Source organism: Melospiza melodia, chromosome 13 (genome assembly GCF_035770615.1).
Source record: "Melospiza melodia melodia isolate bMelMel2 chromosome 13, bMelMel2.pri, whole genome shotgun sequence".
Lineage (NCBI taxonomy): Eukaryota > Metazoa > Chordata > Aves > Passeriformes > Passerellidae > Melospiza > Melospiza melodia.
In genome coordinates this window covers 3,914,347-3,937,044 of record NC_086206.1, presented here as the reverse complement: position 1 = coordinate 3,937,044, position 22,698 = coordinate 3,914,347, and the positions used below count along the sequence as shown (strand labels likewise).

At 45.5% G+C, this 22,698-nt stretch overlaps 1 protein-coding gene across 3 annotated transcripts in view; it reads left to right on the top strand.

Annotated features, from left to right (window-relative positions):
• The first annotated feature begins 251 nt into the window (after positions 1-251).
• Positions 252-22,698, top strand: part of KCTD15 (potassium channel tetramerization domain containing 15) — a 49,756-nt gene continuing 27,309 nt past the window's right edge. Inside the window, exons 1-2 of one of the 3 annotated variants that reach the window (XM_063167642.1) lie at positions 252-711; positions 6,329-6,504. In XM_063167642.1, coding sequence (XP_063023712.1) covers positions 6,341-6,504 — 164 coding nt within the window. In that variant the 5' untranslated portion in view covers positions 252-711; positions 6,329-6,340. Of the gene's footprint in view, positions 712-955; positions 1,230-4,847; positions 4,923-6,328; positions 6,505-22,698 lie in introns of those variants that run through there. The other 2 variants (XM_063167641.1, XM_063167640.1) reach the window with 2 other exon arrangements.

Below are 22,698 nucleotides of genomic sequence, written 5' to 3'. Positions count from 1 at the left end.
TCCTCCCCAGCACCGAACCGTTATCCCCCGGCAGGGCCGGGCCGGGCCGGGCTGCGCGGAACTCCGCGGGGCAGCGCAGCTCCCGCCCCGGCCGCGCCGCGCGGAGCGGCTCTGCGGGCGGCGGCGCCGGGGGCGCGGGCTGGGGAGCCGGCCGCCTTCCCAGCCTTATTTCATTTTCAAGGGCTGTATTTTATTTTATTCTGGGGGGGGGGGTGGGGGGGGTGGGGGATGGGGGAGTAAATCTGCAGACCTTCACCAAAAGGAGGGAAAAATATCCAATTTTCATCGCAAAATTAGCTAGGGCGAGAGCAAAGGGCTGAGCTAATTGTAGCCTAATCCTCTGCCCTGCAGGCGTTTGCAAAGCCCTGAGCAAGAATTCGCTTTTTTTCCTCCTCTTCTCCCTTCCCTCTGTTATTTAGAGACGGGATTATTGCCTTTCTTCTCATAACAGCCTCGGCAGTTTCATTTAAAGGCTTTTTTCCCCCCCTCTCTCACACACACATACACACACACGCACAAAATAAATAGAAAAAGAAGCAGCAAAAACAGGGGAAGAGAGAGGAGACAGAGAAGCTTTAAAAATAATAATAATCACAGCAGGATCTGCGGAGCAAAGATAGTAATAAAAGCAAAAAAGCTGAGCCCATCCACACAGAGCCCCGGCAGAGCCCAAAGCCAAAGGGGGGCTCGCAGATCTCTTCTGTGCTCAAGGTAAGGACCTCGGCAGCAGCAGCAGCAGCGGCTCCCGCAGCCGCCCGTGCGCCCGCCCGAGCGGAGCGCGCCGTGCGCGCCGCCCGTCCTCGCATCGCGCCGCTCCGCGCCTGCTCGCGCTCCTTTTTTTTTTTTTTTTTTTTTTTTTTTTTCCTCCCCTTCACCCCCCCCCCCCACCTTCTTTTTTTTTTTTTTTTTTTTTTTTGGAAAGTGCCTCTTCAAACTCACTCGGCTGCCGGCTCCGGGGAGAAGCGGCGGAGGGGTGTTTTTTTAAAGCTACAGGACGCGTTTGCAGCCGCCCCGCTTTGGTAGCGCCGCGCGTGTGTGTCTGTGCGCGTGTGTGTGTGTGTGTGCGTGCGTGTGTATGTTTTGTTTTGCTCCGCTCCAGCATGGGCAGCGCCGGCGGAGCCCCGCGGCCCGGGGTGCCCGCGCTCCCCCTGCCCCCCCGGCCCCGGCTCTGAAGACGGCCAAGCCCCAGCGCGGCGGAGGCAGCGCGGCTCGCTCTGCGCTTTCGCATGGTACGCGCGGAGCCGCGGGCCCGGGGCGCGGGAGGGAGCGCGGGCCGGGGCGCGGGGGCTGGCGGCGGGGCGGCTCGGCACAAAGGGAAGGAAGGCGGGCGACAATGGGGAGCGCCGCGTATGGAAAACACGGGCGGGCTGTGAATGAAACTCTGGCGCCAGTGAGAGTGGAAGGCTTGGTTTGGGGTAGACTTCAAACCACTCTAGGCTATAGTTTGCATTCCGGCTCCTGCATGCGATGTGGCACACTTCTGCAAAATTAATACATTAGCCTGGCTAATGCTCACCACCATTGGCTGCGCGGAAAATGTGCAGGATCGGGGATTCGGGCTTGACTTTTTTTTCTTGCATTCATCTAAGACATCTCCTTTCTTGTTATGTGGGAATAAGTAAAGGACGCCATGTTGTGCCTTTTTTTTTTTTTTTTTTTTTTTGGTTGAATTTTTCCTTCGGGCATGCCGTGTGTTCAAAAGAAAAAGGCAGAAGTTGAGTGACCGGGTGCGTTGCTCGCTGGTGATTTCCCTGACCATCAGTAGGGAAAAGCATTTGGGTGACGTGAAACTTGCACTAAATAGACTGGAGTCTGCCAGAGAGAGGCGGGTTGCGGGGGGGGGAGAGGGGGAGGAAGGAGAAAGCCTTTCCTTTTTTTTTTTTTAATTCTTTTTCTTTTGCGGGTGGGGGGGGGAAGCAGAGCTCCATAGGGAGTTCCCCCTTTGCTCCCCCCCCTCAGCCCCCAAAAGTTTTGGGCACGATCTCCTCCCTGTCTCGGTGCAGTGCTCAGCACAGCAGCGTGGAGGTGTGTGCAAATGTTTCTGGACTTTTAATTTTGGAGCCACCGAGCCCAAGGTCTGCAGCCCCCCCCGCCCGCCCCGCTTTGTCTCAGGGCTGGGAGCACGGCAAAGTGGGCAAGTTGTGTGGGGGTGGCTGCGAGGCAGAGCCGAGCTGTCCCTGTCGCTGTCCCCGTCCCCGTGAGGGCAGACAAAGGTAATTCCCGGTCTGGCCGTGCCCCTCCGGCAGCCCGGGCGCGCAGCCGCTGCCCCGGAGCCGCCGCGGCCCGCAGTGCCGAGGCCGGGGGGATGCAGGGGGTGGGTTCACCCTGCCGGGGCTGCCCTACAGACGGGAAGGGCCCCGGGGAGCGGAGCAGCCGCCCCGAGGCTCCCTCAGCCCGGGGGTGCGGCCGGGCCCAGCCCCGCTCCCCGGCAGAGCAGCTCCACGGCAGGTCCTAAACCTGCCTGCCGCTTTCATTGCTCCTCTTAAATGTGCATGAAGGAATTAAACTGCACGAGTGAATAACAGCATTAGTTTCAATTAATTTTTATCCTGGCAACAATAAACTTTAGAAACAAAGCGCTTTTACATCCTTAATTAGTCTTGCTTCCCATCTGTAGTCTTTTAAGTGCCTGCTCCTTGATTTAACTTTGTCCCTCCTTCAGAGCCGCCTCCTTTTTTATTATTTTCCTTTTTTTTTTTTTCGTTCCCCCTTCCAGACTGCTGCCTGTTTCTTTCCTGCAACCTTTCACCTCCCTTGTCCCTATCTGTCTGCTCTGCTCTGTGCAGTTTATTTCTCCTGTATTTTCCCAACATCAACAGCAGTATTGGTTACCATGGCCCCAAGCTATGTGCAGAGGTGGGAAAGCTTCATCCGCCCAAAACTTCTTACACTTTTGAAGTCTTTCTTTTAGTAGGATCTGAAATGTATCATCTAGAGTGTGTATTAAATGAACAGTATTCCTGAAGGCTTTAGAGCAAGAAAGGCAACACCCTGGAAAATTCTGCAGTCTTTCAGCATTCTCTGCCCTAGGGTTATAGCCCTGGGCACGGAGCTGAATGGAGCTCTTACAACTGCCTTCTGTTTACCTTTTATGGTTAAAATAACAGCTTAGCAAAGAAGCAACTTCATGGAGAAACGATTCAGTGAAATCATCTCAAGCTGTAGCAGCATAGCTAGTTTAATCACCCCTAGAGAGCTGAACAACTGTGAGCACAATGGGACACAAAATCATTTTGTGTGTAAATGAGCATGGCATTGTGATTATTTCACTTTGCATGGGCAAATAGTTTTTACAAGCAGTTAGCTTAGGAAGGCAGAAAAAGATAAGCTGGCTCTGAAAGATCTTGGTGTGTAATGTTTGAAAAACTAAATATTCACATAATTTGGGAATCAGGCTCTATTGATTTTGCCTTCAGCAGGTTCCTGTGTTACTTATTAGAGCAGGGTTATTGCCTGTGCCACTAGTTGGGATGCTGTATCCTGTTGTAGGCAACTAAAGAGCAAGGATTATTTTACATGGTTTAATAAATGAAGTTTGTTAGTGTTTCTGCGATATTTACCCTTAAGGTTTTAATTTTCTCATCCATATTAGAAAATATGTGCATAAAGACTTCCACTGGATAAATACATTTAGGATTTTGCTTTGTGCATAAAATAAGTACATTACTCAGTGTGATGAATTTTTGCTGTGTGTTACATTAAGAGGAGGAAGGAGCCATTAGAAATAGGGTTACGGTACCTTAAGAAACAGGGGGTATTTTTTTTGGAGCAGTAGTGCTTAGCCGTCATGCCTCTGGATAATTAGCTCATACAAAAAGGACTGAATTCCACAATTTTAATAAAAATCTGGGTTTCTTTTTTTAATACAAATCCTCTCCAGCCAGTGTTTTAATTCCCTTTCTCTTCCTCTCCCCCCAAAAGCCAGTGACACCCTCAAGAAGTATGAAAAGCCATAAAAGTTTGAGAACTATTTTAGCTTTCCAGTGATTTTCTATAATTAAGTGTTTTTTCAACACATGCTCTAGCTGAGAAATGCCAAAAGCAGAGGATTGTTCAAAAGGTCCCTCCAGTGAATAGTATAAATTAAATATCTACTGTGTGAGTATGGCCTCACTGAGAATCTCAGTCTTTACAGATCAAGGAATTTACTGGTATACTAACATTAAACAAAATCCTAAGATAGCAGCAGTGTTTAAATATGCACAAATAGATTCATATCACTTGATCTTTAGCTATCTGTGCATATTTTAAAATTGATGTCTGTATTTCAAGACAAATGGTTAAATGTAAGACACATTTGCAGAAGACTGGAAGTCCTTTGATTTCATTTGGAAATTGTAACAAGGGGTGCAGATGAGCCCTAATTAGACTCTTGTGTTGTGAAACTGCGTGAGATTTATTTCTGAGGCAGCCCTGTGCCGTGCAAGGTCTGTACCTTTATCATTAGTGAGCGTGGTTGGGGTCTGAACAAAGACAGGGTTGACATTCAGCCTGGATCTTCTGACCCTTCCATTTAAGTGAAGGAGTAGAGACTGAACATGAGTTTGCAGTGCTCTTTGGTAAGGAAAAAAACCAGCAACCTTTGTCTGTGTTGGCAGACAGATTAGTAAACACGCTGTTAAAATACTGCAGGTACTTGCATACTAAGTTGTTTTTTTTAAGTTAGTTGTTTTATTTATGCCAGATGACATATTTACTGAAGGTTGGCCACAACAAGCTCTTGTGGGAAACAAGACAGCAACATCTTGAGTCATGAAAGGATTCAGTCACTTTCCTTGAAGGTGGTGCTGTAGTGAAAATGTTAATGCCCAATTTTGCATCGGCTGACACGGGAGTCCTAGGACAGAGCTGGCATTTGCCTGGCGCTCAGTGCAGCTGTCCATCCAGCCTCTGAAGAGACAAGCATGTGGATCCACAATGGGGTGATGTATTCCTGGGCTGTAGATGCAGGAAATTCTTAGGAGCTAACCAAGATGAATTGCAGTGAATGGAGATGTTGTGGTGACTTTGTGAGGCTGTTCAGATTTGTTAGGGTTTTTCAGTCCTGCTCTATAGCTTGGAAATTATTTTACTAAGAATGTTGCTGATTTATGTTCATCAAGTGGTGTAGTCGGGCATCTTGTGCAAAATACTGCTAAGAGAAAGGCAAGACCAGCTGTAGATTTGTAAGAAACATTGTCAAAGTAATGTAGGAGAAATAGAAATTCACTTGGCAATGCTGCATGTTAAGTACTTGTCAGATGCAGGGAAGAGCCTGGGTGTTTGGTAGCATGCTTGAATTACAGAATACCAGGAAAATTAGATTATATTCAGAAATGTCTTCAGCTATAATGTTTTGCATATGTTGCTTTCCCCATAAAGGGGAGAATGGATGTACATTTTCTTAAACTTTTCTAGAAGGGTTTTTTTTCTGTTTGACCTGTGTGCCGGCTGCACCGACTGAACTGCAATCAGCTTTGAGACACAGCTTTGTGCAGAATAAACTGTGCTTTTCTTAAGGAGAGAATCGAGGAATTTTCTTTTGCTTGGTTGTCCTGTTCATTTTTAAGGCATTTCATTATTTTTAGCTTTGATTTTGCTGAAATTTTTTTTATTCGGTTCAGTAATTTCACTAATTTTCCAGTATTTTAAGGGCAGGAGACATTAGGTGGATTGTGGAATTTATGATTTCACGTGCTAGATTATTCAGTACTTTCTTGTCCTAAAAGCATGGGTCAGTTTATTTATCTTTCTGTTTTCACTGCTTCCAGGTATTAATTGCTTTCAGTTTGAAATCTTATTAGTTGTTTAGGTCTAATATTAAGGCTTAACTGAAAATTATCAGTTTATTTCACAATTATTGAAAATAAGCCAGAAAATTGATCTTAGTTTGAAGTGAAATTTACTACATGTATAAACTAAATGCCTTAGGTACTGAGGAAGTCACTAATTTAGAGGTGTCTTGTTACTGAGACAAACTTGCAAAAACCCCCTGAATCCCAATTCACAAATTGGTTATTCGTTTGTCAGGGGATATTTCACATCTAACACATAAGCCCACGACCTTTAATTAGAATTTTGCAGTTTGTTTTATGCCCCTTGAGGCTGACACCTTGAAATTTTTTTTCTTGATTTCTTATTGCTAATAAGCATCTTTCTCTTCCCCTCTGGTACTTAGAAGAAAATGATGCAAATACACTTAATTACAGCGGTGGCAATAATTTGTTAGCCGAATATATGATCAGGCAGATGCAGAAACGATCTGATTAGATCTGTGATCACACTGAGGAAAGCAAGGTAACACAGTGCTGCGTTTAAGAGAAACTGTTCTTTTTGCCTCCCCGCTCAGGAGGGAAGAAGCATGTCCCGTCTGTCTCTGACACGCTCCCCGGTTTCTCCTCTGGCTGCTCAAGGAATTCCTCTCCCAGCTCAGCTCACCAAGTCCAACGCTCCCGTGCACATCGATGTAGGAGGACACATGTACACCAGCAGCCTGGCCACCCTCACCAAGTACCCAGACTCCAGGTAAGGAGCACCTTGGTGCTGGCAGCTCCCTGCCTGCTGCTGCTCCCTGTGCCCCTGTGAGGAATATCTCGGTGCAAAGCACATTTGTTATATATTCACCGCTTATGAATTATTCAGTTTCTGATTTATACAGGAACTTTACTGGGGTTCTGCAGAAAAAAAAAAAAAGGCCTGTGCAATTTATATATTATTTAGAGAGTCTATTCATTTTCTCTCTCAACATCTTCTGCGCTCTGCCGATACGTTTGAAGCACCTGTTGGTGTGCTGCCCTAGATTATTTCCAGCTGTAGCAGGAAACTTGTTTCTTTCAAGTTTGGGGGGAAAAATTGGCTTTTTCTTCCTCAAGGAGAGAGAATGGTTCTACCACTGTGGGACTGATGGATGCTTGTGTTGGCCAGACAGAGTGCTGAGCTCACTGGTAGCTGAGAGTCTCAGCACTCAGCTCCTCTGGCATTAAATTCCTGTGAGTTCCAGTGCAGTGCCTTGTGCTGGACAGGTTGGTGACATGTCTGGCACGATTTATGTAGATCTGGCCAGCATTATCTCAGAATAAACTCCAGATATGCCTAATTAGGAGTAGATGTGGCATGAGATTGTATTGGTGTATGACATGGAGTGTCTGTTGTCTGCCTGGCTGCCAGTCCTGCAGGGTGCTGGGCACCACAGAGGCACTGCTGTGTGAGGGCTGAAAGCCCATTTGTGGGAGCAGGATGCTGAGAGGTGCCTGATTTTGATTTACAGTTATATACACTAAATCAGTTCAGGTTTTTATCACAGAGGCTACTCAGGGTGCAGAGTTCCAGAGGCTGAGTGTGAGTGTGAATGTGCTGGCTCAGGGTACCCAGTGCACTCTTGGCTCCAAAGCAAACCAAAGCTCACATTTTATCCCTAGATTTTGCTACCTGCATGGCCAGTATTCCATAATAGAGATTTGGTTTTTTTTTCTTTTTTGGTATGACAACCAGTGTAAAAGAGCTAGTTTCGTCTGAAGATTTCTCTTTTAAAAGAACTAAGGGGTTTTGCAGATTTGGCAGGTTCCCAAGCGATAAATGACATTTATGGAGACACCTTGAAATGCCTCTAATATCATAAAGCATATGGCTGTGATTTCATTCCAAGGAAAGGGAGCTGCTGAAATTCTCTATGGAAAAAATCCCAATTATTAAAATACCTATATTTTATGGCCAGACCAAAACAACATGATTTTTTTGGACAATATATATTTAATAATGTCTTTGTGGTACTACTTTAATCATAGAGAAGAAATCTGTTTAGTGAAGAGAGATTTATAATGCAGAAGTATATAAATGCTTCTTATTATTAAAAAATACAGTGAAGATTCTGCAGTTGTAATAGAGTGACACATGTTTCCACATTTTAAAATATTGCTGCTATTTTTAAAATATGCCACACATCAAGCTTACTTAATAAAAGCTTCAGTTATAGAAGCTTTGAGAGAATATACATAAATTCACAGATTTTACTTCAGGAGAATACTGTACTGAACCAAAATTTTCTTTTTTTCTGCTTGATAAGTAGCAAAAGCATATTTCTTCAGATTTTGAAAATACAAAACTGACCAGAGCTTACATGCTGCCTGATGTTTTGCTGTGTAATGTCTTTTGTTTATGTTGCTATCTTATCTCTTAAGGCTTGAATGCTTTTTCAGCTGCTCAAACTTCATTTCTCACTGAAGTGAGAGCTTCCAGGATGAAACCTATAGATGACATTATTTTTGTAGCAAAAGATAAACCTTCACCAGCAGCCCAAGTAGGACATACTGCTCAATACGTTATGAAACTGGGTGAAGGCTGTATCTTAATTTATTATCTTTTTTTTTTTTTTTTTTAATATTGTTGTTTTTTTCTGCAGTTGTAGACTTAGTTGTAAGCCCCTCACTGAGTCTGGCCTGCTGGCATTCCTGGCTGAGGAAAAATAACTTGGATTATCCCCATGGGGATGATTTGGGCTCCTGGTGCTGCTTCCCTGCCCTGGTGTGGATTTTCCATATGGCACAGACTGGCTTTGCAGGGCTGGGAGAGGATTCCAGGTCTCTCATGGGGCAGGAGGAGGGAGAAAGCTTTTCTGAGCAAAATATCTGGAAACAATGCCAGGGCACTGCTGGCTTGTGCCAGGGGTGTGACACGTGTGGCCACAGAGAGGCACGGCCACTCTGATCCACAGCAGAGCTGTCTGGGTTAATCTGGACAGGGTGTTAAACTCTTGAGTTTAAAAGCTTCAAATCCAAGAAATCACACAAATCTGTAGATGGTATTTCAGCAAAAGATAGAAGCATACGCTGAAATGCTTTGCTACATCGTAGCTGCAGTCACATAAAATAGTTTGTGCTCACTGAAATTGAAAACGGTGAGAATCAACTTCCTTTTTATTTGTTTTACAATTTCTGTTGCTTTCTTTGTGCTCCCAGATTGCAAAGAGCTTTTAGCTTGTGGGCTGTTTATCATATACTGTACTTGGATTTTTAAGGACACATGGATTGTGTATAAATGGGTGTGCAAACACAGAAACATCACATTCTGATGGGAAAATAAATCACCAGGTCGTGCTGGAACTTCCTCAGTGTTTTGGGGAGGTCCTGAGCAAACTCAGTTGGTGCTGAGCTCAGTGAGAGGGAGGAGCTCCCAGAGGTGCCCAGGTCAGTGCCAGCGCAGGCGTGAGCGGCTCCTGGCACAGCTGTGCTGCTGTCCCCTCCTGCTGGGGTGGCACCAGTGACACAGGTGACACCTGACAGCGTTCCCTGTGTGCTCTGGGAGCTGGCACTGGGCTCTGCCCACCCTGTGTGCCTGGCTCTGCCCCGGGGAGGAAAAGGACCATCCTGGGGAAATCCCACTCAGCTCAGTGGATGGCTGATAGTGTGAAGCCAGAGGCCAAATCTTGCATTTCAGAGGTCCCAGAGTGATTTCAGAGCAACTTCGAGCAAGTCTTTGATGTTGTTTGCATTAGTGCAGCCGCTGTGATCAGGGCATTTGTCCATTGATGAAATTTGCATAAGCAAAGGGTGCCAGATGAGGCATTAAAGGGGATAGATGTTCTCTTTCCTGGAAATTTTTATGGCCCACAGAAATTCTCCTAAGGGGAGAAAGCTTGAGCAGGCACAAGTGGTGTGACAAAGGAGAAGAGGGTTAAAGAGCCACCATCAAAGTTGGTTTCTGAACCACTCACACTCACCCACTACTCCTGAACACCTTTCCAGTTGGCTTTTTTAATTAAACCACACACAAGGAAAATAATCTAACCTTTCAGAGAGTGAAAGGCAAGGGAAATGAAAAACATAAAAAGAAACTGTGATCAACAACAGCATCATGATGGTGGTCTCAGAAATTACCTCACAAATAATATTATTATTATTATTATTCTCACATCCTGTACCTACTTGGGGCCACTTTCCATGCATACCCAAAACTGTCATTAAAGCTGACAAGCTTGGAAGGTGCAAGGAGGTTGATGTTGTCTTACCTGGAGCTGAGGCTCAATTTCAGTAGTTTGTTTTCAGCAAATTCTCCTGCTGAAACTCCCAATTCTTGTAGTTCTGAATTACAGGTAAAAAAAAAAAAAAAACAAACCCAAACCAACCAACCAAAAAAACTCTGTTGAATTCTAGTGACCATCAGCATATTTTTTCTACAATAATTGACTCTTACCATCAGCATCTTTTTTTCTACAATAATTTCTATAATAATTGGAAAAATTATTCATCTTTGTAGCATTTGCTCTGGAAATTTCATTCCTTTTTTTCACCCAGAGGACCTCTAAAGCAGCCCCTTCACACGTTGACACTTGAATGTGGATTTATATGACAGATTGTAAAGGCTGCAAAACCTCTAGCACATCTCCAAAGTGAGTTGCAAATTGTGTTTATCCAACGGAGTGAGACAATTTTTACATTTAGAAAACAAACCTGGCCCAAAAGCCCATTCCTTAGGTGCAGTCTGGAATCCCCAAAGGCATTGCCAGATCCCCCAGTGCTATTCCCACTGAACTCTGGCAGACACCTCACTGACTGCAAGCAGAAAAGAGGGAGAAACTCAAAATCCCTGTAGACCACAGCAGGGCCCAGCTTCTTGATTTCGCTGGAAATTTTGATACCACTTTGAATTTTTTTAGAAAGCAGAAAAAGATAATTTCTTGTCAGAAGCCTGTCCTTTTCACTGTCCTGAGCAGTGTTTTTATCTCAGGGAATTGCTGTGAGCTCTCTCTGAGCTGTGCTGCTGTACAAGGTAAATATATTTACCTTCCATTGTTGGATAGTTTGTGTGTAACCCTCTGTTTAGGAAACTTCCATGTGCTCTAAAGCTGATGTTTTCTGTGGCATTACTGATGGCAAAGGGGAGCAAGAGTGATTTCTGTGGCAGTGCCTCTGTGCAGGTGGGAGCAGTGAGGGTGCAGAGAGCCCAGAGAGCCTCCAGAGCTCTGCTCCCAACCTTTCCCCCTGGCAGGATGGAGCTCTTAAAACCATAATACACTTTTTATACCCTTTTTAGTTTCTCCAGTAAATTTATCATTTATTTATTTATTTATTTTATGGGCCACGTCATTTATTTAAATTTAAACTTTATTTTAACTTTCTTTAAATTGAACTTAGATTAGCATACTTAAACATCAAGGATATACTTGTTAAAGTACATGTACTCGTGTAGAGTGTATATTATATATATATAGTTAAAGTACATGTACTCATGTAGAGTGTATATTTTATATATATATATAGTTAAAGTACATGTACTCATGCAGTGTATATTATATATATATAGTTAAAGTACATGTACTCATGCAGAGTGTATATTTTATATATATATATATAATAGTTAAAGTACATGTACTCATGTAGAGTGTATATTTTATATATATATATATAGTTAAAGTATATGTACTCATGTAGAGTGTATATTTTATATATATATAGTTAAAGTACATGTACTCATGCAGAGTGTATATTTTATATATATATATAGTTAAAGTACATGTACTCATGTAGAGTGTATATTATATATATAGTTAAAGTACCTGTACTCATGTAGAGTGTATATTTTATATATATATAGTTAAAGTACATGTACTCATGTAGAGTGTGTATTATATATATAGTTAAAGTACATGTACTCATGTAGAGTATATATATAACCAAATATATATATAAAACCTTTATATATATATATATATTACCAAAACATGCTAAAAAAAACTTAAAGATAACATTGCTGACACTGAATAAAAATTGGTCTTAATAAAAATAGAATAAAATCATAAAATGAATGAGAATTAGACCTGAGACTGAATAAACTTAAGAACAATCAACCTTAACAGAAATCAATCTTAATAGAAAAAATGCTCTTAATTAAATCAATGGAATAAGGAAATATAACATTATAGTGAAAGTAACAACATGATAAATTTAAATCTTTAGAATTGCAGGGATGTTTAGCCCAGGGCAGCTGAGCAGTGCAGCACAGAGCCCCTCCTGATCCAGCTCCTGGGCACGGGGCTCTGCCTCCCACATCTGGAGCTGTGCCCTCCAAGGACACCCAGCACAGGTTTTATTATTTGGTTCAGGAACTAATGACCTCTCTACAAGGCAGCAGTTTTCCAGCATATCCCTGCCTCCAAACCCATGGACTCTTTTGGTGATTTCCAAGGAGTCCCCTAAAGCAGGTGTCTGCTCTGAATGTTCCTTGTCGAACACGTTGTCGTTTTCCTGACCCCCCTGAGACAAGCTCTCCTACCCAGTGACCTGACTCCAGCTCTCTCCAGGTGTCTTTGGGATTTAATTCAGCTGCCTTTTCCCCCAGCACCTCCTTCTCTCTGGTTCTTGGAGCTCAGCACTGACACCTGAGAGCTGCTTCTCCCCCTCCTCTGCAGCCTGGGCTGAGCTCAGGGCAATTCCCTGCTCCAGGTTTGAGGACCCCTCTGTTTTGAGGATTCCTGACCCTGTACAGCTGATGCAGTGCTTGCACAGCTCAGACACACCTCCTGAGATCTACAGGACAAATTTTCCACATCATCCTTTACGTGAAGGGCTCTGTACTGGGCCCCACTCTGCACTGTTTAGGAGGGATCAGGGAAATTCCTAATCTGGATATATTTAAGATATATAATTCTCTGGATTTACCAGAGCTGAGAACATCTCATACATCTTGCTCACGTATTCAACTGTCACTCTTATAATAATTTATTTGCTAATTTTCCATCAAATCTGTGTGCTGTTGAGGTTATTGCCTGAAGACAACATGCAATTAGCAAATTTTGTCACTTACCCCATGCTGGCAGTGAGGGTGTAAAGCTGTGATTAAACAAGGCCTCTGCTCGAGACAGGTTAAGTGGGGTGAGGGCCAGATGGGCTCTGAGCAGAGTTGGTGGCTGGGGCAGCTCAGCACAGCTCAGGGAAGGATCCCCAGTGGAGCAGAGCTGGCTCTGTGGGACAGCCCAGGCTCCTGCCATGGTGGGGAAGATGAAACAGGAAAGCCTTGTAAATATGATTGTCTGGCAAAAGAGTTTGAGAATATGGAAACTATAAGCGAGATTGAAATGAAAGCAAGCTTTGAGATCCCTCAGTTACTGAACAACTGGAAAACAATGGCATGGCCAGCTGAAGGTGATCCCCTTTTGATGGAACAACACCCTCTGCTTGCAGACAGGCCCAAGGGTCAGAGCAGACCCTACAGCTTGGCAGAAGGGGCCCAAAGAGGAGTTTTTAGGGTTTAAAATGTAACACAGTGTGGTGATGTAATGATTCTTATAGGCTGTATGTAAATGCTATAGGATTTGTATCTTGGGCTAGGTTGGTTAATGAGAATTAGAATATTCAACACAGAAGAAGATTTATGGTATTGTAACGGGAACCTCGCTCTCTTACCCCTTTTACTCCCTTGCTCTCTCACCCTCTCATCCTCTCTCTTCTCAGTCCTGCTCTGAGCTGTGTCTGCAGCTCCCAGCAGGGCCCTGCACCCAGGCCCTGTGCAATAAACCCCAAATCCCAGCAGGGCCCTGCACCCAGGCCCTGTGCAATAAACCCCAAGTTCCTGACCTGGCTGCAGAGATCTCTCGTGTCCGTCTGTCCCGACTGTCCTACCCCTGATGTTCCTACACTGCCAGCCCCATGCTGCTGCACCCCTGCAGCCCCATCCACCCTCCCTCAGGTGTCCCCAGGTCTCTCTGTCCCACTGTCACTCTGTGTCACTGTGCCTCCATGTTGCCCTGCTGTCCCATCCATCCCCCCTCAGGTGTCCCCAGGTGTCTCTGTGTCCCTGTCACTCCGTGCTGCTCACACACCCCACAGCTGTGCAGTGTCCTGTCCCTCTCCAGTCCCTCCTCACCCCCCAGGTTTTTCGGGCACAGGGGCACATTTCAGCCTCTGTAAGGCCCCTCTGTCCCCCCAGGCCAGCTGTGCAGTGCCCTGGTTGTGGGGTGACCCCCAAAGGCAGCCCCAGCACCCCACGTTCCAGCACTGCCTGCATGGCAGCTGCACACAAAGCTCACTCATTTTAACAGCTATTGTCACCTTAACCCCTGCACAGACTTTCAGGCACAGCCCCTGGAGAGGGCAGGAGCAGGTATTTATTTGCCCTGCACTTCAGGAGAGCTCTGAGGGCAGGTTCTGCCATGCCAGCCCAGCCTGGCAGGCTCCCCAGGGCTCTGCCCTGTGCCAGGCAGCTGGCTGGGTGCTGCAGAGCAGAGCAATAAAGCAGCCAAAACCCAGAGGTTTTGGTTATGTGCAGGGCTTCTTCTGAATTAACATATGAATTCTTATAGAGATTAAGGTTTTGGTTATATGCAGTGCTTCTTCTGAATTAACATATGAATTCTTACAGAGATTAACATAGTTTTTGGATTCATATCATGCACTTGAGATTCAGAGATACATCTTTGGAGTTTTTCTTACCTGGTCATTGAGCAGATGTGGGTCTAGTTTCTAAGGGAGCTTTGACCAGCAGAACCCATAAGATAAAATCCCAGAGGAGGACCTTTTTCCCTTCTCATCCTCTGTTTCCCCCCAGCCTGCCTGTGGATGTTGTACTTACTAAAGCAGGAGAAGCAAAGGGTCTCCCTTTGCCAGTCTGCCTTATCAGGGGTGGAAGCTGAACCTGTGTGTCCCCATCTGCAGAGCCAGCTCCTTACAGGTGCTGCATGGCCAGGGTCACACAAGTCCTTGCAGCTCTGGGAAAGGTGTGAAGTGTTTGTTCCTGCAGGCTTGTGTCCTACAGCCCTGTGTGCTGCTGCTGGACACATCCAGCACAGCTCCTGAGCAGCTACAGCTTGAGCTGCGCCCATTCCATGTGCCAGAGGAGGAGTACATGGCTTGGTGTCTATGGAAAATAGAAATAATCTGTGATAGGGATGTATTTACAGCTGGGAATGGTGTTAGGGACCCTTTCTGTGTCTGGACAGAGCCCTGGATGCAGTGTCTGTCAGAGCCATGGAGATTTCCACATGTTCCCTCTGTTGTTGCACAGCTGGAGCAGTAGCTTTGGTGCTAAAAGAGAATAATCCCTGTAACCCCAACCCTGCATCCCATTGATTTAGGGAGGTGGGAAGGAAGGAATTTATATGAAAACTGATTCCTCAGTGCTGTTTGTGTGCACCTCTCCAGGATCTCCCATGAGCTGGCACGTGGGGAGCCCCAGTAGAGCTGAGCTGTGTGCTCTCACAGAGGTGTTCACTCCTTCCTGGCCTTGCTAACCCCTGCCCAGCACAGGCACAGCCTGGGAGCTGCTCACAGCCTCAGGAGAGGACAGCAGAGTTTGGCCTTTGGGAGTGCAAATCTTACTGCAGTTGGGTGCTGAGGTTGGGTCCTGTCACTGAACAAATTGTGTTTTTACTTGGAAAAGTTGAAATGTTCAAGCAGACACTGCCTGGCGGGTCTCTGATGGACATTTTTTCAGGAATTATTTTTTCTCTCTACATTTGCAGCCTGGGTTGTGTGGAGGCTTAAGTGGTTATTACGGTGACTAGGAAGGGGCAGACTGAGCTCTTTCTCTGGAGGAGCAAATCAGCACTCAGGTGACTTGGAGAAATACCATGGTTGTGGTGCTGGGCCTGGCACAGGTTGTTCAAAACCCCCGAATTTGAGAAAATTTCACAGTCTTACCCAGATAGCAGATTCCTTGGCTCAGCTGGTCAGAAGGAAGAGCAGGTTTGCCATGGAGCTGGTGCAGGAGGGGTGGCACTGCTGCCCACTGAGGGCAGCCCAGAAGATGAACATGGAATGTTCATGTCCAGCATCTTTGGTGCAAACCCCAGCTGGCCTTGCCTTGTTCTCTGCTCTTCCCTCTCATGTTCTGCAATGATAACATGTCTGTAGCTGAGTTACCACATCAGTAATTCTCACCCTTCCTGCTTACAACAAGTTGAAAGCTAGTCTGGTTTACTAAAAAATCAAAGAAAAACCAGCAGACAAGGATACTAAAATTTCAACTTTTTTTTTTTTTTCTTTTCATTTAGCACTGTGTATTTATCTCTGTTTCTTGTTGGTCAAGTTTGGTTTGTCATTTCTTTTGTTGCTACTTCTGCTCACCACTTACCTGGCAGGGCAGTACTTTGGTACCAGCAGCGTAATTGAAGGATTTTCCAGCAGTCAGTTTCAGGATGGTAGGAGGGAAAACACTGGCATAGCAGTGTGTTTTGAGAGACCACCTCCACAGGATGCTGGACTGGAAAGTAACTGTCTCTTCCTTTTAGTTGCTGCAAGTGGAGGCTCTTTCCTGCTCAACAGTGTGGTGTGAAGTACTGTAAAGATGCTGCATGTGAAATGCAGCTTCTTTACACTTAAAACAAAGGGAGAATCTCCTTTATTGATTGCTGCTTGGTGTGCTGTGCAGGCAGCTCCCCCATGGCAGGCAGAGGAGCTGTGTGAAGAGGCAGGATCAGCAGAGTTGTGTCCCCAGGTCAGAGCTCACCACAGCACCACTGAGGCTTTGCCCCTTCCCAGCTGGCTTCTGAGCACACAGCTCTGCTGTTTGTCTTTTGATTCATAAACTTTTGATTTATAGAGACCCTGCAATGGCAAGCAGACCTAGTCTGCTTAGGGGGATATTTCATGAACTACTTAGGAAGTTTATAAAACAGACTCCCTAGATTATGGAGCAAGGGGGTATCTGTTTTGTAAGGAACATGTTATGAAATGAATTTGTCTCTAGGCCTAACTTAATTATTTTAATGATCCCACTGGTGGTTGTCGTAGGTGTCTTTCTGTGTGCATATTGTGACCTACATGCTTGTGATCATCTGTGAAACCTAAAGATTTAAAAATACATTGGACCTTTTTACTTCCTTGCCTCCTTCCACTAAATAAATGGAGGTGGTTTGGATATTGGTGTGTTGGGCCACATCTCTCTTCCAGTGAAGTCAATGAGAGTTTTATTGTAATAAGCTTAAATGAAAACAAGTCCTATTGTTCTAGAAAATGAGCCTAATAATGGATCTGGCCAAAATAATCCTTGTCCTCTGTGGGGTTACACCAGGGCTGGAGCTGTTTGCTGCATGGTGAGGAGTTCAGAACCTGGGCACTGCACTCAGGAGCTGCTGCTGCTGGGTGCCCACAGAGCTCTGAGGGTGTAAAACCAGCAGCCAGGTGAGTTCAAGGTGTCCTGCCCTCCCAGGTGCATGCACAAACCCCTCCTGCCCTTCCCAAAGATGGGACTCTGCTGGTTTTGAAGGAGCTCCATGAAATTTGTGTCAGTGTAACTGAAATCTGAATTAATCTATTCAGGGGTTAATGAAATCCCGAAGAACAAAGTGCATTTTTAAATAGAAGAAATATGCAGGCATGCAAACACAGATTCAGATGTGAGAGCAGAGGGGAGCTGGATCTCTGAGCACAGAGTTACAGGCTGGTGTGGAGGATGCCAGGCAGGAGCTGATGCAGGCTGTGCCCTGTTCTGCTGTTACCCCCATGAACTCTGCTGAGTTTTTGTTGTGTGAGATGTAATAAATTGATGAGCACAGCCAGGCCTTGCAGTACCTCAGCTTGTTCCCTTGTGCTGTCCTGACACTGAATGTGTGATCTGGGGGCAGGGACAGGCATTGTCAGCCACTCTCATGGCTGCTGTCACTGCACTGATACAGAATTACACCAGGCTGGTGCCTTTCCTAATCTGAATTTACAGCTGGGAGAAGCTGCAGAGCTGGAATTAAACTCCAGGGTTACAAACTCACTTCTCCATGCTGTGTCCACCAAACTGCCTTCTCCTTCATCCAAGCTGCTGTGATCAGCATGTGCTTCCTTCTTCTCATGCTTCAAAGTAAAATGACATCTGTAAAACCTTTACAGGGGTTTGTTCTCACCTGACTTGCCCTCACTTGAAACTCAGCCAGGCAGGACAGCTCTGAGCTCCACAGTTGTGCTTGTTTGTGTGTCACCCTGCTTTTTTAAGATTTTCTAAGCCTTCTAATGTTGACATTCTTGTAGTGAACTTTCTCACACACTTTCTGTAAATATCTCATTGTTTTGCATTCTTTTATGGAGGAGGAGAAATGTGATGGACTGTTGGTTTGTCCAGTGTCATTGGAGAGGTGGCACTGTCACCCTCCAATCCACTGCCACTTTTGGAAATCTATAAATGTTGGAGTCAGAAAATAAACTTCCCTTTTCCTTCACCTTGAGAAAAGTGGTGTGGACTTGTGTTTTTTGTGTCCTATAGTGACAGTTGTGTTCCTCCCTGATGCAGGCAGGACAGCTGTCTGTCTGTCTGTCTGTCAGGGCTGGTCACAGAGGCAGAGCAGAGGAGTGTGCTGTTCACCTGTGCTGTGTTACATTGTGTTCAGAGGCCAAAATTGCTGCTTTTTACCTGCTGAGGGTCACATAAAGCAAAACCTGGGGGAGTCCTGCTGGGGAGTTACTGTGCATTATTTGCTCCATTGCTGGTGGTCAGCCCCAGAAGGGATCAGCTGGTGAGCTCTGGTGGGAGCTGAGCTTTGACCACGAGGCTCTGAGGGAAGGGCACAGGGCAGGCTCCTGTCTCTGCTCCTCCTGATGGAGTGCAGCTGCTGCTGCAGGTAATCCATTTAGGGCTGGAGACACTTTGGCAGCAGCAAATCTCTCTTGAGGAAGTGGACAATGAAAACCAGGGACTCTCTTTAACCTCTTTGGTGTCATGCTGTGTTAGGCCAAGGATTTGTACCAGAATTCGTGTAATTCACACCAAGGGCTGCAGCTTTGGCACTTGGGGGATGCAGAATGAGCTCTGCCCCTGCCAAACCCACCATGGGCAGGTTGGAGTAGGGGAGATCCATGGGAACCAGCACAGGACTGTAGAGAAACTGAGTCCTCTGCTGTATTGGAGGGAAAGAGGGCTGAATTTTGGCCAGTAGTACATAAGACTGATGCTGAATGAGGAAAAAAATTCAGTGACTGCTTTTTAGTCTTATGGAGGGGGGGATAATAAAGCTTGGAGTTAATACCAGTTTCAAACATATTTCTCCTTTGTTTCACATCCAGTTGTATTCTGTTTGCAGGCATGAGGGTTAAAGTGGGGGGCTGCTTCTGCTTCCAGGTAAATCAGAGGATGGTTTGGCCTTGACTTCACTGGAACCAGAATCAAATCCATGACCAGAGTCTGATATTTAAGAATGAACCTCTTTCTTAGTCACATAAGAAAGTCAGGTTCAGCTTCCAGTAGCTCATCAGAACTCAACAGTGAACAGTTTACTTGTTATTTTAAAGTTTTTGATGAGTTTAATTTTGTAGGTTAGGTGTCCTCTGTGCAGCAGGTGTATGCTGTCTCCTTCCCAGGTGTGGGTTCCTGTAGCCCTTGGACAGGGGCTCCTTTTTTGGGAACGTGGCTGTGGGGTGGGCTCCTCCCAGCAGACATGGTGCTGGTGCATTGCTTCCTGTCTGTCCCTGCTCTCCATCTGCAGGAGTGAAAATCCTGCTGGAAATCCCTCTTTGTTTCTCCTCATCTGCCAATGGCTCAGGCTCAGCAGCAAAAAACTCACACAAATCTTCCTTCTCGGTGTGGCTCTGTGGGCCTTGGGGATTGTTTTCCCTTCAAAATAGCTTTTTAAACAAGTTGTTCTTGATGTCTTGAGCTTCTTTAAATGAACTCTAGGAAAAATACATTGGTTACAGCTTAATCAAAAGTTAGAATAAGCAAGAGAATAAGCATTACTCGTTCAGGATTTGAAGTGTGATAACAAAACATGGATAGAGGGAGCTGGAAAATCACACACATGCCTGGAGAGAAGCAGCAGCAGTGTCCTGTGAGCCCTGCAGTGCCTGCTCCAGAGCAGGGGCTGCTGTCAGCTGTGCTGGGGTGGGCAGAACTGCACTGCAGCAGCTTCTCACCCTGGCACTGGGCAAAATCAGTGTCACTGTGTGTCCTCAGCTCAGGGCAGTTCACCAGGATGGGCTGCAGGAAAAGCAAATGGATCAAGAATGTCAGACAGGCTGGGTTCTTTCCAAATTATTGTCAACAGCTGAAGAGCTGCACCAGTCTGGTGGAACAAGGAAATGTCCAAGCACTGGGGCAGCTGCTTGTCAGCAGAAAAATGATTTATCAGTGCCCAGAGAGGCTGGAATCATTCCTGTTCACAGAGCAGCACAGGCCAGTGTGGGCACCAGGGGCACTGGCTGTCCCTGCTCTGCCCAGGTGATGCAGAGTCCTGTGAATCTGGAAATAAAGGAGATAATCAGAGGAAAACACTGCTCAGGTTTTTGTCTGGGATCAGGAGTGAAGGTCTGTGACTTGGACACTGCAGCTGTGTGTGAGCAGTGTGTACCAGATCAGTGTGTCACCATCTGGGTGTCACCATTTGTGCTCTGTAAAAGCTTGAGAAGCCCTTCAGTCAGTGGATCCCTCTTTCCCTCTTTTCCCTGCTGGAATGTCCTGTTTTCACAGCACCCACACATGCAAAAGATGTGGAGGGCCAGACTCACACCCTGAAAGGGAAATGAGCTCCGTTTGAAATTTTCCCTGCCTTCACTGAGTCTCAGTGGGAGTTTCACTGTTGACTTTAACAAGCAGGATTTAGCCCATTTATATTATAATAAAACCAGTGTCTGCATGTCCTCAGCCTCCCAGCACGCCCAGCTGCACTGGGCTGTTGGTCATGGAAGCAAGTCCAGATTCAGTCAGATTGAAAATCTCAGTGAAATACTGTATTATCCTCCACTGGAAGTTGCAGAAAGAAGGAGAGCAGCAAGAGAGAGCTGGTGTTTGGTGAGCCCTGCCCTCACCAGGGCTCCATGATTAGGGGAAAGGGATGGTTAAAGGAATAGCAAGAAAAGACTTGTACAGGCAGGAATGTTTTATTTGAAATTTGTATCTTCTCTTGTACTAACAACTTCATTTTCTTGTGTGCCTGCAACTCTCACTGAGTTTGAGCTGCAATGCAGTTCTTGCAGGATTGGGACCTTTGGAAAACCTTTGCAAAACTAAGATGCTAGTTTTGAATTTTGGTTTAAATTAAAGAATTTTTGTTCTGAGTTTATTTTCATGACCAATATTTAGTGTAAATCATGTGTTGAGAAAACGTGAGAGGCCCAGAATCCTCACAGGCCTCAAACCAGAGCTGCAGGAGCAATGGCATAATAGAGGATACAACATAAACTTATATTAATGTTTTCAATCTTCCCCAACTATTTAGGCAAAAGTTCAATTTGAATAAAGTAAAAATAGGAGAGAGGGAGAGAAGAGAGAAAAATAGCCTATATATAGCATATAACAGAATTTATACTGGAAAAAATCAGTAGCACCAGAAATCCAGCTTACATTCTTTAACTTCAAATGTAAATCCACAATTTAAAATAAAGAGGGGAATTCCCAGGTAGATGGATATTACCTGCAGTGCAGTTGCTGGATCTCAGAGTATTTCATTGAAAGAATAGCACCCAGCTCCTACCCTGGGCACCTCCTGTGTGTCAAAGGCTCACATTATTTGGTGATTTTATTAAAAATACACAAATCAGCCATGCTGCTGTCACTGTCCCCAGACAGCTGGTGCCTGTTGGGAGCAGGGTGGCAGAGCTGGCCTGGCCTGCAGTGGGTAGGGATGGCCTGGCTGCTCACACCTGGCCTGCTCAGAGCCCTGCTCTGGCCATGGGCACCCCAGAGCAGCTCAAAGTGACCAAACCAGGGGAATTGGATGCTTAGGCATCACAAATCATGGGGAGCTCTTTGTCCCTGTCCCTGGTGCCAAAGATGAACAAGCCATGTCAGTGGCAGGTAGGGAAATTGTAATGAAGAAATGCCAACTGTTCCTGTATTTGAAAGTTAGGTTTTTTCCCTTGCTGAGCACAGCTGATGCTCTCCATCACTGCTGAGTTTAATAGGTGTGGTGGGTGCTGATGTGTGTGTGTAGGGAAAGGTCTCTGTCCTGTGTGTGTATCTGCTTCCCTTACCTGTGGATGTAGCCATGTGCCAAATTAAATTAGAGGATTCGTGATACAGCAATTAATGTACCAGAAATGTTTGTTTGGTGAAGTATTTTCATAGCTGTTAGCACACTAAAATAGACAAACTCTTGAATACTGGAGGAAGGGCTGTGTCCTGCCCCACTGCTGGTGGCTGAGCTGCTCTCTGCTCCTGCTGGGCACCCACGGGACAGGAGAGAAACTGGGGATGGGAGACCAGAGCTGGGGGCCTGAACCCACCAGCAGGTGAAGGACTTGGGGTTAATTCCCCTGCAAACCTGGGGAGAATGAAGAGTTCATGGCAATCTCAGTTCCCTTGTGTTTGGTCTGCTCACAGTGATTGTCTGAGCCCTCCTCCTCCTCCTCCTCCTCCTCCTCCTCCTCCTGTTGGGATGTGTGGCCCAAGGGATGCAGGGCCAGAGTGGCTCCTGACTGCCAAGAGAATTTGTTCATTCAGGAAAAGACACCAACTTCTCTGCCTGGGATTAATGTTTCCACTTCTTGTCTCACCTGCTAATTTATGTCATTGATACTGTTTCTGCAAGTTAAGGGATAAGTGTAGTGCATCAGGCTATGAATACACACACATTTCCAGGAAGTTATATATCAAAGTCCTCTGCTAAAGTGTCTCAAATGTGTAGATAGGCTGTAAACAACAAGCATCTCTCACCCTTACCATGAATTCTTTGTGGTATTGCAAAAATAATAGGTAATTTCCACTTCAGTGGATTTTATTACCTGTTGCTCCAGTGGACTTTAATTGATAGTAACAGTGAACAGAAAACAGAATTGTCCATGGCTTTCTCTTAACTACAAAATCCATTCTATA